Genomic DNA, 13091 nt, shown 5'->3' on the forward strand with positions numbered 1-13091 from the left:
CTGTTAGAGTCAGTGGGATCGTTGCACTAGCCCCGTAATTGTCCTGTACTCAGCCGTCAAGTCTTAAAGGCGTTTAATACTCAAAGCTTTTTAGTTGAAAACACAGAGTGGTTGAATGAATATAAATTTTGAAATGAAATTAGTTTTTTGATACTCCGAAAAATTTATGTCATTTCTCTCTTTGACGATTTCTTTGACGATTCGTTACATCGAGGATGGTCATTGCCTTCAACTTCTCTTGGATACGATACATACTTGACTGTCAGCGTCTCTAAATGCGAGGTTGTGACGTTCCACCGAATCATCGTCAATAGTTTTCGACTACAAAATTGACAACCAGTTACTGGAAAGGGTTGAGTACGTAAATGACCTTGATGTGATCTCGATCCGAAACTAACTTTCGATCGTCACCGTCAGGGATGGTTCGATCACTTTGAATCAATTTTGATTCATTTTACAGTGCCGTCTTAACGGGGCCAAAAATAACAAAGTTAAATATGGAACATTTATAGAACAGGTTATTCTCTATAATTTTGCTGAATATTGTTTTGCTGTATCTTTCGCAGCTACGGCACTACAATGCTAGTATCTTATTAGTGATTAAATGAACGTTCACTTAGTCACTGATGAGTTACTAGCGTTGTAGCACCGTAACTACAAAAGATACAGCAAAACTTTGTTCAGAGAAATTGTAGATTAGAACTAGTTCTATAAATATTCCATATATTACATTGTCATATTTGGTTCGGCTGAGGTGGTACTGTCAAATGAATCAAAATTGAGTCAAAGTGATCGAACCATCCCTGGCTCACCGTAGAACAATAATCTTAAAAGTAACTCGCTAGTTGAGATTTATTGCAAAAATTGGACGAGATTTCAAGGACCTGCACTGCCTTAAAGCACTGTGTTGCGCTTTAGTTCGTCCCATTCTAGAAAATGCGTGCCTAATTCGGATTCCGTGTCAACTCTATTGTAACCTCCGAATTGAACGAGTGCAGAGGAGTTTCATATGATAGGCCCTTGGCGCAACCCGGAAAATTTACCTCCGTATTCAGATCGCTGTCGCTTGCTTGGTTAGATAAATTAGAACGTCGACGCAAAATTCAACAAGATTTGTTTATGGTAAAACTGTTACACGGCGGGATTGATTCACCCCAATTACCTACTTTCGTTAATGAATTTTCGTGCAGTACAAAGGACCTTGAGATGATCCTCACCGCTTTCACCGCCAGAATTTGGCCGCATTGAACCGATTGCATCGTGTACTAGAACTTTTAATCGAGTTGAACAATACTTTGAATTTGGTGAACCTTTGCATAAATTCAACCGAATGATTACAAGCTCTAGTTTATTTTAGCTTAATTCATTAAAATTGATAAGTGAGACGAATTGTAAAATAAAGAAATTATCTCGACTCTCTGTGTTATGCTGGAGAAAATCAAAGAATTTCAGACACCATAAAATATACATAGTAGAATTAAGTTGGATAAGTTTTCTTTCTATGTTGTCCTAGCCAGGAAGGTTGTACAACAATTCGCCGAAGACCATGCCGCGGAGTACTGTTTCGTGGAAAACCCTTTTGTTGGCCACACTGGCCTTTTCGCACCCATTGGTCGCGGCGGATCGGGCAGAGCAGATCGTAAACCACGGGCTTGATTAGATGGTTTACCGCGAAAAAATAGTCTAATTTTATCACACACACGCACTCATTCTAACGAACGCGCCGGCATAAGTGTCCCTTTCGGACTCTCGCTCAAATTTATTCATGCATTTCGACGTGTTTTTGCAAGTGTGTGTTTAGCTAACAGCTGCAGTCGTCGGTCTCGTTCCTCGTTGCAGCCCGAGCTGCTGTAACCGATTACTTGCGAGGATTTGCGTTCCCGCCCGTGAGTACAATCGAAGGCGAGAATGAAGAAGAAAAGAAAAAGTAATGCAAAACCTGTATCCCAGTACGCCACCATGCCTCAAGAGCTGATTGCTCAGGAGTTAATTGACTCGTGAATAAGCTATGTAGGAAGACGATGTGAGGATGTGCGTGCGCGAGTGTGTAGGTAGCAGAATGTCTGCGCACAACAACGGTGGCTGTTTGTTTTACGCTTGCATGTGCGGCGTAACAGTTGAATGCTGTGCTCCTCATACTCACTCGCGTGAGAGTAGACAACGTTGGCTTCTCGCTCGATTTGCAACATTGTTCTTCGCCATACTATAGTCGTAGATAAGAGATTTGGGCTAAAAATGAATGCGTCGAAGACCAAATATACATCGCCGCACGAAGCTGATAATGTACAAAACACTCACGAACTACCAGTTTCTTAACCGAATTGTAGCTGTGACGCTACTTACGGAAGACATACGCGCCCTTGCTGTGTTCAAGTTGAAGATGCTGCGAACGATATTTGATGGAGTGCAAACTGAAAGCGGAGAGTGGCCTGTAGCACTGCCTGGAGAGATCGTTTTCATTCGTACATCCGGCGAAAGCTGAAAATGGTTCTCTTCAAGAACCCCTACCGGCACGAGGAACAGAGGGGTCCAACGTGCAAGATAGCTCGACTTGATCGAAAGCGATTTGCGAATGTTGAGACACCTGAAAAATTGGCGACGAGTGGCCCAAGATCGAGTTGAATGAATACGATTGTTTGAAACAGCACGAGCCATGCCGGGTCTATCCTGACGATGACGACAATTTTTTATGGTTTTTAAAGAGGAAACTCTTACTAATCTATGTAGGTTAATGTTTTCAGCAAAATTGTCCTGTGAATCCATTTTTTTGTGAAACCTCATCACACTGTCGTGCCCAGGCTGGGGGGCACTGGCCCCTTCTGTGACAAAGTAATTTCTTAATATCTAATCAGAAAGTTCAGAGTTTTCAATTCAATAGCCCGGTACTGAATAATAATCGATTGCATTAAATTAGATTCTGCTTCTATTCCAATTTTAACAATTCCAATTTCTGATTTAATGTCCCATCCTAAGTCCAATTCCGAGTCCAATTTAATTCCATTTTCACCTCCGATCTTAAGTCTAATTCGGTCTATCCAATTTAATGTCCCATTTTGAGCCCAATTCTGAGTCTAATTTAGTTCCAATTTCATCTCTGATTTCAGGTACAATTTCAAGCGGATTTTCAAGTCCCATCGAGGACCAATTTAATGCCCAATTAAAATCAAGTTTTAAGTTCAATTTCAACGTCCAATTTAAGTACGATTTCATGTCCAATAATTCATTCTAAGTCCAATTCCGACCTTCATTTAATTTCAATTTCACCTCCGATTTCCAGGTTCGAATTTATTTTGTCCGATTGTCCAATTTTATGTCCTATTTTAAATCCAATTTAAGCTCAACATCTAGTCTAATTTAATTCCAATTTATATTTCACTCAAAGCCCAGTTGCAACTTCCAATTCAGGTCCAGTTTGAAGTCCATCTTTTAGTTCAATTTTGATCCAATATTAAACAAAATGTCAAGTCCGAATTCAAATCCAAATGCTAATCAAATATCTAATCTAAAGTTCAATTTTAGGTTTGATTTCAAATCCAATTTAAATTTCACTGGGAGGTCCAGTCTGTCCAAAATTTGCTTTTGAACGGTCGGTGTCGCACCTTCTGTTTAAGTTTGGGCACACCCAGTGATCATCAGTCAACTGCTATGAACTTGACCGGAAATTCGCCGACGTATGTAGGGATAACCACCACCGAGGGAATTCGCTTGTCGCGCTCCAGTGCATTGCATTGCGTCGAATAATTTGAAGCCTAGGTCAAATATTTCGTCATTTGCCATCTCAGCGCCCGCCCGTCGAGTACCGTCGCGGTGCTGCCACTAGAGCCCTCATGTATAGAGATATTGACTAACTCGCAAGCCATAAAGCGGCAACAAGCACATTGCTCTCGCGGGCTCGGCAGCCGGCTAAGATGGAACACATTTCATCAGCTTTTCTTACGTTTGCTTGTATTAACCTGGTATTAGGCCGAGTGTTGCATCAAACCGCCGATTTGCTCGACGGAGCACGGACGGCGTGATCTCAAAAAGATCGTCGATCCTATAATCAAGCGGCATCCTAACCCAACTGCAAGGTAATAAACTTCGGCTGCGTTGGGTACCTACAATTCGAAACCGCCAATAAGAGAGATCATTCTTGTAATAAAGTATTTGAAAAATGTTTAAAATCGATTGTATAATGCAGCTTATTGTCTGCTTATTTTAATGAATTCAATGATCAAAAGCCAAATAATTTCACCAATACGGACAGTCGTAGGTGTAAAATTCAACATAATAAAACAAGTACGAGCACCTATCCTACGATTACGTGGTTGGTTGTACGTCGAGTAGAAAGTATAATTGATTTTCGTTTGTTTTATTGGGCTGATGTAAGGCAATTTTCTCGTAGATTAGGTTCTTTAAACAAATCACTGAATCATATTGTTATGATGCTTTGTTCGCGGCTGACCAGTGAGGAGTTGCTTTCTTTGCGGTATTCGTGCTGCTGCTATTTTAGGTGATTTCTTGGCCAAGCTTGGCGGGTCCGGCTGGGAAACCGGTAAAATGAAAATCGCTCAATTCGAACAAATGTTGCTTAGAATAGAGCCTATATAGAGAAGTGGGCTAATGGAATATTGGAAGTAGCTGTACATTCGATCCGCTACTGTGGGAATTATTTGCTTTGATTATACCTACTGCTGGCTGGCGAACATTTATTTTACCACATCGGATATAGAAAGCAAATTAGTAACAAAATGAAACGTGTTTTATTTAAATTACAGTTCAAATCTATCTCTCTCCTGTGGAAACGCACTGCTCCAACATTGACTACTTCCCGCAAACCGAGGAGGACAAATCTTCACCGTCATTCAACGAGGACATCATGGCACGTCTGCACTTGGCCCGTTCCGTCATAGCCGCCTTCATTCTCAGGTATAAAACGGAGCTAAGTCTCAGCTTATTTGGTCCTAATTAAATGCTGTCATTTATACGTTATGTTACTTACAGCTTCGTTGCCATCTTCTGCGCGTTTTGGACTGGCCTATCCGGTTGTTGGAAACGGTCGGCTGGTGCAATCACGGCAACGGCAATCCTGATGTTGACCGCTTGCTTGCTGGCAGCAGGCGCCATGGGTCTTTGGCATACGGTCGAGTTTTTCGAGAAGGAAAAAGTCGTCGGCGATGATTACTATCAGAGCTGGACCACGGTAAATTATGCTTGTGGCCTTACTGAATTGCGGCCAGAGTAACGAAATTATTCATTTCATGTTTTAGGTTCTTCGGGATAACACGCGTACCTCGTACGACTGGTCCTATATTGTGGCCTGGGCTGGCGTGGCATCCAGTTTACTCGCTTCGATTCTCCTGTCCGGAGCAGCAGTTTGCCTGCGGGGCGAACGTGAGAAGGAAGAGCAACTTAATCTTCAGTATCTGATGCCAGGTAAGTACCCGGTGGGTGTTTGTGATGTGTCCACACACGGCTAATCTGCTGTTCCCCGTTTTAGTGTATCCTCAAAAACAGCCTCCCTACCCCTATGGTGGTTTTCCTCAGCCTCAGCTCTACCCGCAGCCATACTATCACGGATCGCAGTACGGACCGTACAACTATTAGATGAGTTTGAGTAACAATTGCGCGACCTCTGATCCTCCCATCCTGTGTGCCTGTATTGTCTGCTCCGAGCATTTGGTTCTATTCGAAATTTCCGTTTGGTTAGATCGTGCGAGATTCGGATGATGTGAGATGGAAATGTAGCGCTTAGAAACAATCTTTCAAATCGGTTCGCCTCGAACCGTAGAGTCGAAGAACGACGAATCTCCTCCTCCAACTCTCCAGGGCCCTTGTGCTCTTGCTTTTATATTTTTGTTAGCTTACAAAAGTGTCCCAGAGACTGCGGAGAGAACGAATATTTTTTACCCAGCCAAGATATATCACCCAGACGTCTTCCCCTTTGATACTACGCTTTTTTTTCTCCTCCGCAAGAACCGATACTGTGGCCTCTTTTTTTTTGTTGGATGAAAACAGGTGTCATTCTTTCGCGTGAAGCTATTCTGTTTGATTTTAATTTTTACTGTCTATGTTTAAGTTTAGACATTTACTTTTAAAAATTTAATACAAAACAACGCAGCTAGAAGTTAAGATTTAATTTTGATTTTTTTTTTCGTGAAAAATTAACGACAATAACGAAGAGGTGAGAAATTAAATGCGTAATGCTCGTTTGTATTATGTATAGAGAGTAATTTAATTGTACTGTGTAAGATGATAACGATAGCGAAGAAGGAGGAAAATATATTTTAGTTATAAACCGATCGATTGCTTGGTCAAAACCGAATTTGGGTCATCAAAGAGTGAACTGTTCCTATATCTTCTTATCTTATCTCACACTAACGCAGCCAATACTTGAAGGCATCCTGGAAAATGATGATTGCTTGATTCTTCTTCTTCTTTCTTAACCAGCTCCAGGCCGTTCCTCTGATGTACGAAGAAGTCGTTCCATTCCACTCGGTCCATGGCCGCAATTCGCCAGCCACGTAGTCTGCGTAGGGTCCGCAGGTCACCATCCATTTGATCGATCCCTTTTGCTCGCTGCGCACCCCGCCGTCTCGTTCCAGTCGGATTTGAGAACTTTTTTAACCGGGTTGTCGGTAGACATCCTCACGACGTGCCCAGCCCATCGCAGGCGACCGATTTTTGCGGTGTGAGTGAAGGGTGGTTCCCTAAGCAGCTGATGCAATTCATGGTTCGTTCGCATACTCCACGTTCCGTCTTCCCTCTGCACTCCGCCGTAGATGGTGCGCAACATCTTCCGTTCGAAAACACTAAGAGCGCGTTGGTCCTCCGCGAGCATAGTCCATGCTCCATGCCTCATAACCGTAAAGGAGTCTTGTAGATTGTTAACTTCGTGCGGTGGCGAATTTTGTTCGATCGCAGCGTCCTACGGAGACCAAAGTAGGCACGATTTCCTGCCATAATGCGTCCTTGTATTTTTCTGCTGGTGTCGTTGTCTGCGGTAACCAGTGAGCCCAGATACACGAACTCTTCTACCACCTCGATTTCATCACCGTCTAAATGAATCCGTGGATGGAGGTCAGCATTCACTTCTTTAGAACCTCTTCCTTTCATGTATTTTGTTTTCGATACATTAATGACAAGTCCAATCCGTTTGGCTTCAGCTTTCAGTCCGATGTACGTTTCCGCCATCCTCTCAAAGGTAAGTGTAATGATGTCAATGTCGTCAGCGAGGCCAAGAAGCTGGACGTACTTCGTGAATATCGTGCCACTCGTGTCTATACCCGCTCTTCTTATCACACCCTCCAAAGCGATGTTAAACAGCAAACATGAAAGCCCATCACCTTGCCGTAACCCTCTTCGAGATCCAAAGGGACTCGAGACTGCCCCTGATACTCGAACAACACACATTACTCGATCCATCGTCGCCTTGACCAATCGCGTTAGTGCATAATCTGTCATAGCTGATCTCGATCGATCGTGTCATACGCCGACTTGAAGTCGATGAATAAATGATGCGTGGACACGTTGTATTCGCGACATTTCTGCATCACTTGCCGAAGCGTGAAAATCTGATCCGTGGTGGCACGGGCACCCATGAATCCTGCTTGATATTGCCCCACGCCTGCACTAATTGCTCGCATTCGCCGTCGAACCAATCGTTTTTTCGGTTCGATTCCTTAATCTAAAACTGTCAAAAGTTCGTCATCGCTTACTATAATGAAAATAAAAAAATAACTTTTTTGTGTTAGGAAATATAATAGACATAGTTTCTTCGGCAAAGTTGTAAATGTTGTAAAAACAAGCAACTTTGCTGAAAAAATAAAATTTCTATCTTTATCGAGTACTGAATTAAAGCGCATATTCTTCAAAACTTCTTTGAAAATTGGTTTTCCATGCTTAGCTTTTGTAAATTGTATTTTACAACAATATAATGTTCTGGGCAATTATCGAAGGTTTCAAAATACACGTTTTTGCAGAAGACCGCAAATCTCTTGGACCTTTACTTGCTGAGTTATCGCATACTCAAGCTTTAAATTTCCATAGTTTCACGAGCCCATGGGGTAAAATGGGGCAAGCGGATTTATGAAATCAGCGCTTCATCTTAAAGCTAAAGTCGAGTACTACAAACTTGTATGGGTTCTGCTTGTCCCCAACCACCCAAATGAGAGTACGGCAAGCGTTCCTTATATGTGTTTCGCGTTCGCTAAAGGCTCGATACACGTCCATTCTTTTGTGTTAGTAGATAGACACATGGTTTCTTCGGCAAAGTTATGGAAAATATAAAGGTACACAACTTTGCTAAAAAAATGACATTGTTATTCCTATCGAGTGCAGAGCTATAGAGCATTTTCCTTGGAAATTCTTTAAAAATTAGTTTTTCATACTTAGCTTATGGTGGTTGCATTTTACAGGAATATATGGTTCTTGGCGATTATTGAAGGATTCAAAATACACGTGTTTGCAGAAGATTGCAAATCTCTAGGACCTTTACTTATAAAGTTATCGCTTTTGGCTCGTGAAGTTAAGGAAAAATAAAGCTTAAATAAGCGCTTCAAAATGCCCAGGCTACGCCGCATTTGGTATCATATGACTCGTGCAGGCGTGAGGACCAGAGCTGTGTTTTATGCTCCTTCCAGGTTGTCAACTCACCATTTGAAGCCCTCCGACGATTGCTTGAATCGATCATTTTTCTTGTCAACGGCCAGACCAACTGCGCAGAAAGAATGAAGTGGAATTAAGAATAGAAAGGGGAAGGAAGAAAGCGTGGACCTCCCGTACCATACGCTTCCCTTGCAGATATTGATTAATTTATAGATTACATTATGCAGTGTGCAGTCGTCGGGAGTATCTTTGCTAATAAAGTTTAAGTGATACTTCGAACCCTCGGGGATGAACTTATGGGTTTTAGATTAAAAGCCAGGCTGCAATAGGCCAAGGTTATTTAGCTTATTTCGGCGCCTTATTTCGCTCTAAAATAGATTAAACTAGCCAGCTACCAAAAGTATTAACATAAATTATTTTATGAAAAGGTCAAAGTTTCAAAAATAACCAAATAAAGAAATAAACAAGAGGAAATGATTCACTTCCCAGTTTGTGCTGTGATTTGAACTGCCAGATAGATTACTTCTGGATGGCACTGATCCCAGTTCCTCTTCGGCACGATATTAAATATTTTGCTGCTGCTACGAATTACCCCGTAGCAGCCGCACCAGTCTCCAATGAGGCCTTGCTGCCTTTCTACTGCCACTGTTGGATGAGTTCGGCACCTGCCGCTTGAGCAAGACTTTCAAATTTAACCAATTCGACAGCGACGGCTTCTTCAAATTTTTCGATTTGTCTCGATTTGGCTCCAATTCTAGATTGTTGCATCCTGCCAAACACCAGCTTTGACCGCCGGAGATAGTATTTAACTTGCACAGCTCTATCCACAGTTACAAAAGTCAAAGCACATCGGACTCTCATCCTTCCAGGTCCTTCTCACTTTCTCCAAGATTCAATCGGGAAGTACCAACCGACATCGACAGAATCCACATTACACTATTTTTCACTTCAAATGGTCCATCCACGCGAAGCTTGAAATTGAATTACACATCGACAGCCAATTAGCAGAAAGTTTTCCAGATTTCAAAAGGAAAAATGCACTGTACTTTTACTTTTTTTTTCGATGAGCTGATTTCACACGATTTGTGACGAATTCGGTAATTAAATTTTATGTTAAAATCGAAGTTAAATGTTTCAATTTAAATACGAAAAATTCGCGACGTAAAAAGTTTCACATCCATCCGCGCTCGCGGGTTACCGCGAACCTCTAGGAGTGAACTGTTTTTATGCAAAAAAATAGTAATTCTTGTGAGTTTGCACAGTACGTCGTTTATTGTTGGTTATAAAAATTGTGGAACGTGTAAATTTATCAGAATAGTAAGCCTTTTGACATGAAAAAGATTAACGTTTGTTTTTGGTGTTCGGGCAGTGGGCTTACACAAAATATAACGAAAATTATTTAAAGTATAGATTGAAAGCTATTAAACCATAGTTATTTTGTAACACTTCTCATTCTGTACAGATAGCTCGAGTTAATCTAAATGATTTTTGCGTTATGAACTAATAATACTCAATGGCACGTGTCACTTGAGGCGAGGTACTAAATCGGTGGTATTTCCAAGCATATTCAACGTCCAACGGCTCAAAACAGTTATCAGTGAAGTCTATGGAAGCTAACTGTCGCTAGATCAGGTCAGTTTACAGAATTTTCCTATCATTGCACAATTCTGTCAGTACAGCATCACCCTCCGGTAGTTGAGCGCCTGAGTAGGTCTCGCGTTCTGCACCCACGCGCCACCTCTGCCTTTCAGTTGGCGCATCCGTTTTAGTTCACTTTTGGTTAACGGCATGCGCTCGGTGGCCACCAGCCAGCGAACCGTTTCCGAGCAAGGCGGCGTCGTTAGGCTACCTTCGTAGGAAAAGTATGGCCATACCGTGTTCTGCACGACATCCTGCAACGTGAAAATCCTAGCCGCAGGTGGACGATATTTGCGACCTTCCTCGATCACACTATCGAGATATCGAGCCCACTTATTTAAATTTTGGATGCGATCTTTTGCCAGTACCTCGTAGATTAACGCTACAACTGCCAGACCGTCCAGTTGATCGCGTGCATCTTCAAACGATTCATACAAGCTGTTGTAGAATACCACATGAACCTCCACCGCCGAGCGCTTTCCTTCGAGCGAGTGCTCCGATCCTAGATGATAGTGAAACTGATAGAACAGGTAATCCACCGGCAGCGGCCCTCCACGCAGTCGTGGACGTTTTTCTTCTCGGAAATCAAGAAAGTAGGCTGCCGATCCACCTTCGTTCAGGACGGTTATACTCGCAGGTCGATTCGCGGCCCCGACCAGTTCTAGGGGACGTTTCTTGTGGACAATCCGAGACCGATTGAGCGCCAAATTAACCGGACTTTGATACAGGCCATTGCAGTTAGCGCTCAGGGCACCCCAATTCGATGGTCCGAATTCGTGCTCTTCGAGATAGGAAAATGGTACAGCGTCCGACGTCCAGCGGCTGCCGTAGTTTGATGCATTTTTGACGAAAGAATTGGGGGATGCTTCTAATTTGTTAGTAGACTCGTAGAAGTTGTAGTACTCTTGGTGAATTTTGTCTCCGAAGCGATTGTGTTGGGAATTGTTGGAAACTGTAAACAAAAAAAAATGCATGGAATTATTTTTGACTATTGGCAAAAACAATATGAAGGTTTTTTAAAGGATGTACCGTCATAAAGCTTAACAGATTCATTACCGATCTTAGTTTCGACAGACTCATGGATTCGGAAAACTCGGACAACATGCCCCAAGAATTGCTTTAGTTCTTGCAAGGTCATCACGGGAAATGCAAAACAAGCTGTATTATTTATCATTTTCAACAATAACATTAGGTATCGAAATCGAATCAGGTAACGATGGATAATCTGATTGTATTCAAAAAAGATAGTTCTGGGTTGTAAACTAAATCGCGAACTCTAAAATTGGGCATCTATAAACTGCGGATTGATGGTGGTTCGAACGAGCGAGCGGTTCAGTGAAAAAAGCTGTATCTCGCCAGCTATGGCTAAGACAGCAGCCCCATCAGTAGGATGATTGTATCACGACCCCGCCAGCATAACTTACCGAAGCCTTCACATACAACGAAAAAACGATAACTTGATCGGAAACTACAATGGAATGATTAGGTGTGAAGCTTGTAACGAAAAACTGATGGCTCGAATTGCTAAATTGCAAACATGTGTGGTAAACGCAGAAAATAACCACGCTAATAATTTTCGCGTGGGACTCTAAATAGGTGGAAACTCCTCAATATCATTTCCACGAGAGTAACGTTCCAAAGAAAGTTACTCCCCAGAACGAACTGTTTCTCTAGAAAATTATTCCTCAGAAAGAACCATTTCATAGAAAGTTATAAATAAAAATAACCTGACTCAAAACTGGAGACATAATTGAAAAAAAAAAAAAAAAAATTATGTTCCACCGCGTTCTGAATAGTCCGAACTGCGCATATCCGAAAGCGCTTTTAGTTTCTATAATGGCGGCTTCGGCGATCAATCATTTCTGTAAACTGTAAACTATTGTGAGGACTAAAGGTTTGTAACTAGAGTTCAGTACACTTAGGAAAACAAATAAGTTTTGGACGGAGGTGTCCCAAGTTTCAATGACAGTTTTGTTGCACTCTTATTGCGGTTTTCATGACCAACTTTGGTAATACATATCATAATAAGAACGTAAAAAAACCCACATTGTTACTTGGGGCTTAACGGGAAACTAGCAGTCATTAACTTTTCGTCGGAGAGTCCAATTTCGAAAGCAGTTTTTGGGCCCAAAAGCGGGATTCTGTTCATAAAAATGTAAATACTGCATTCTTCTTGCCAATCTGAACACAGCGAATATATTTTCATGGACAGAATTTTTGTTTCAAACAAAAAACTGCTTTTGGAGTTGGCAGAATCGATGACGATTTCACCTTAAGCTGAGGCAAAGTAGTAATTTATGATTTCGCCCTAAATCATCTTTGACTCGCGGTTGGAAACGGGAACTTCGTGCGATCAAAAATCTGACACTCACCCGGTGGTGGTATATCACTAAACTGGTCGGCCGCCCAGTTAGCTTCGGGGTACGAAGGTGGTCTAATAAGCCAGTCGTCGTATGTTCGAATCTCGGCTGGGAGGTGCTGCTATAGAGTGAGTAGGATCATTGCACTAGCCCCGTAATTGTCCTGGACTATAATAGAAGGCTGCGAAGTCTGTCGAGTTCTGAAGGACATTTATACCCATGCCTTTGCTTTGCTTGGTCGGAGCGACATCTGGCAACAGACTCCTTGTTTCTATCGCACTGGCCGAGTAGATAACGGTCTATTAGTCCACATAAATCGTCGTTGTAGTGAGTGTATGAAATGATAAAATTGGAAGAATAACAACAAAATTAGATATTAGACTACTTAATATAAGGGACTACTCAAAGAAAGCGTCTAAACTGGACAAAAAGAAAGCGTCTGGGCCTGACTGCATTTCAGTCAGGCTTATATCCCAATTGCCTCAAAATTGCAAAAGTAGTACCCAT

The 13091-nt window shown here is 42.0% G+C and overlaps 2 protein-coding genes across 2 annotated transcripts in view; one reads left to right on the forward strand and one right to left on the reverse strand.

Annotated features, from left to right (window-relative positions):
• The window catches only part of LOC128732856 (uncharacterized), a 38936-nt gene extending 32655 nt beyond the window's left edge, over nt 1–6281 (forward strand). The window contains exons 3-6 of the mRNA XM_053826273.1: nt 4758–4908; nt 4984–5182; nt 5250–5415; nt 5480–6281. Of these exons, the coding sequence (XP_053682248.1) occupies nt 4758–4908; nt 4984–5182; nt 5250–5415; nt 5480–5586 (623 nt within the window). The 3' untranslated portion in view covers nt 5587–6281. The remainder of the gene's footprint in view (nt 1–4757; nt 4909–4983; nt 5183–5249; nt 5416–5479) is intronic.
• A 3975-nt stretch (nt 6282–10256) lies between these two features.
• On the reverse strand, nt 10257–13091 carry LOC128745419 (carbonic anhydrase 13-like). Its single transcript, XM_053842494.1, has 2 exons — nt 13088–13091; nt 10257–11176 (listed from the first exon to the last, which is right to left on the reverse strand). Exons 1-2 carry the CDS (start codon nt 13089–13091, stop codon nt 10257–10259), a joined length of 924 nt encoding a protein of 307 aa, XP_053698469.1.

The sequence above is a fragment of the Sabethes cyaneus genome, chromosome 1, assembly GCF_943734655.1.
Source record: "Sabethes cyaneus chromosome 1, idSabCyanKW18_F2, whole genome shotgun sequence".
Classification (NCBI taxonomy): domain Eukaryota; kingdom Metazoa; phylum Arthropoda; class Insecta; order Diptera; family Culicidae; genus Sabethes; species Sabethes cyaneus.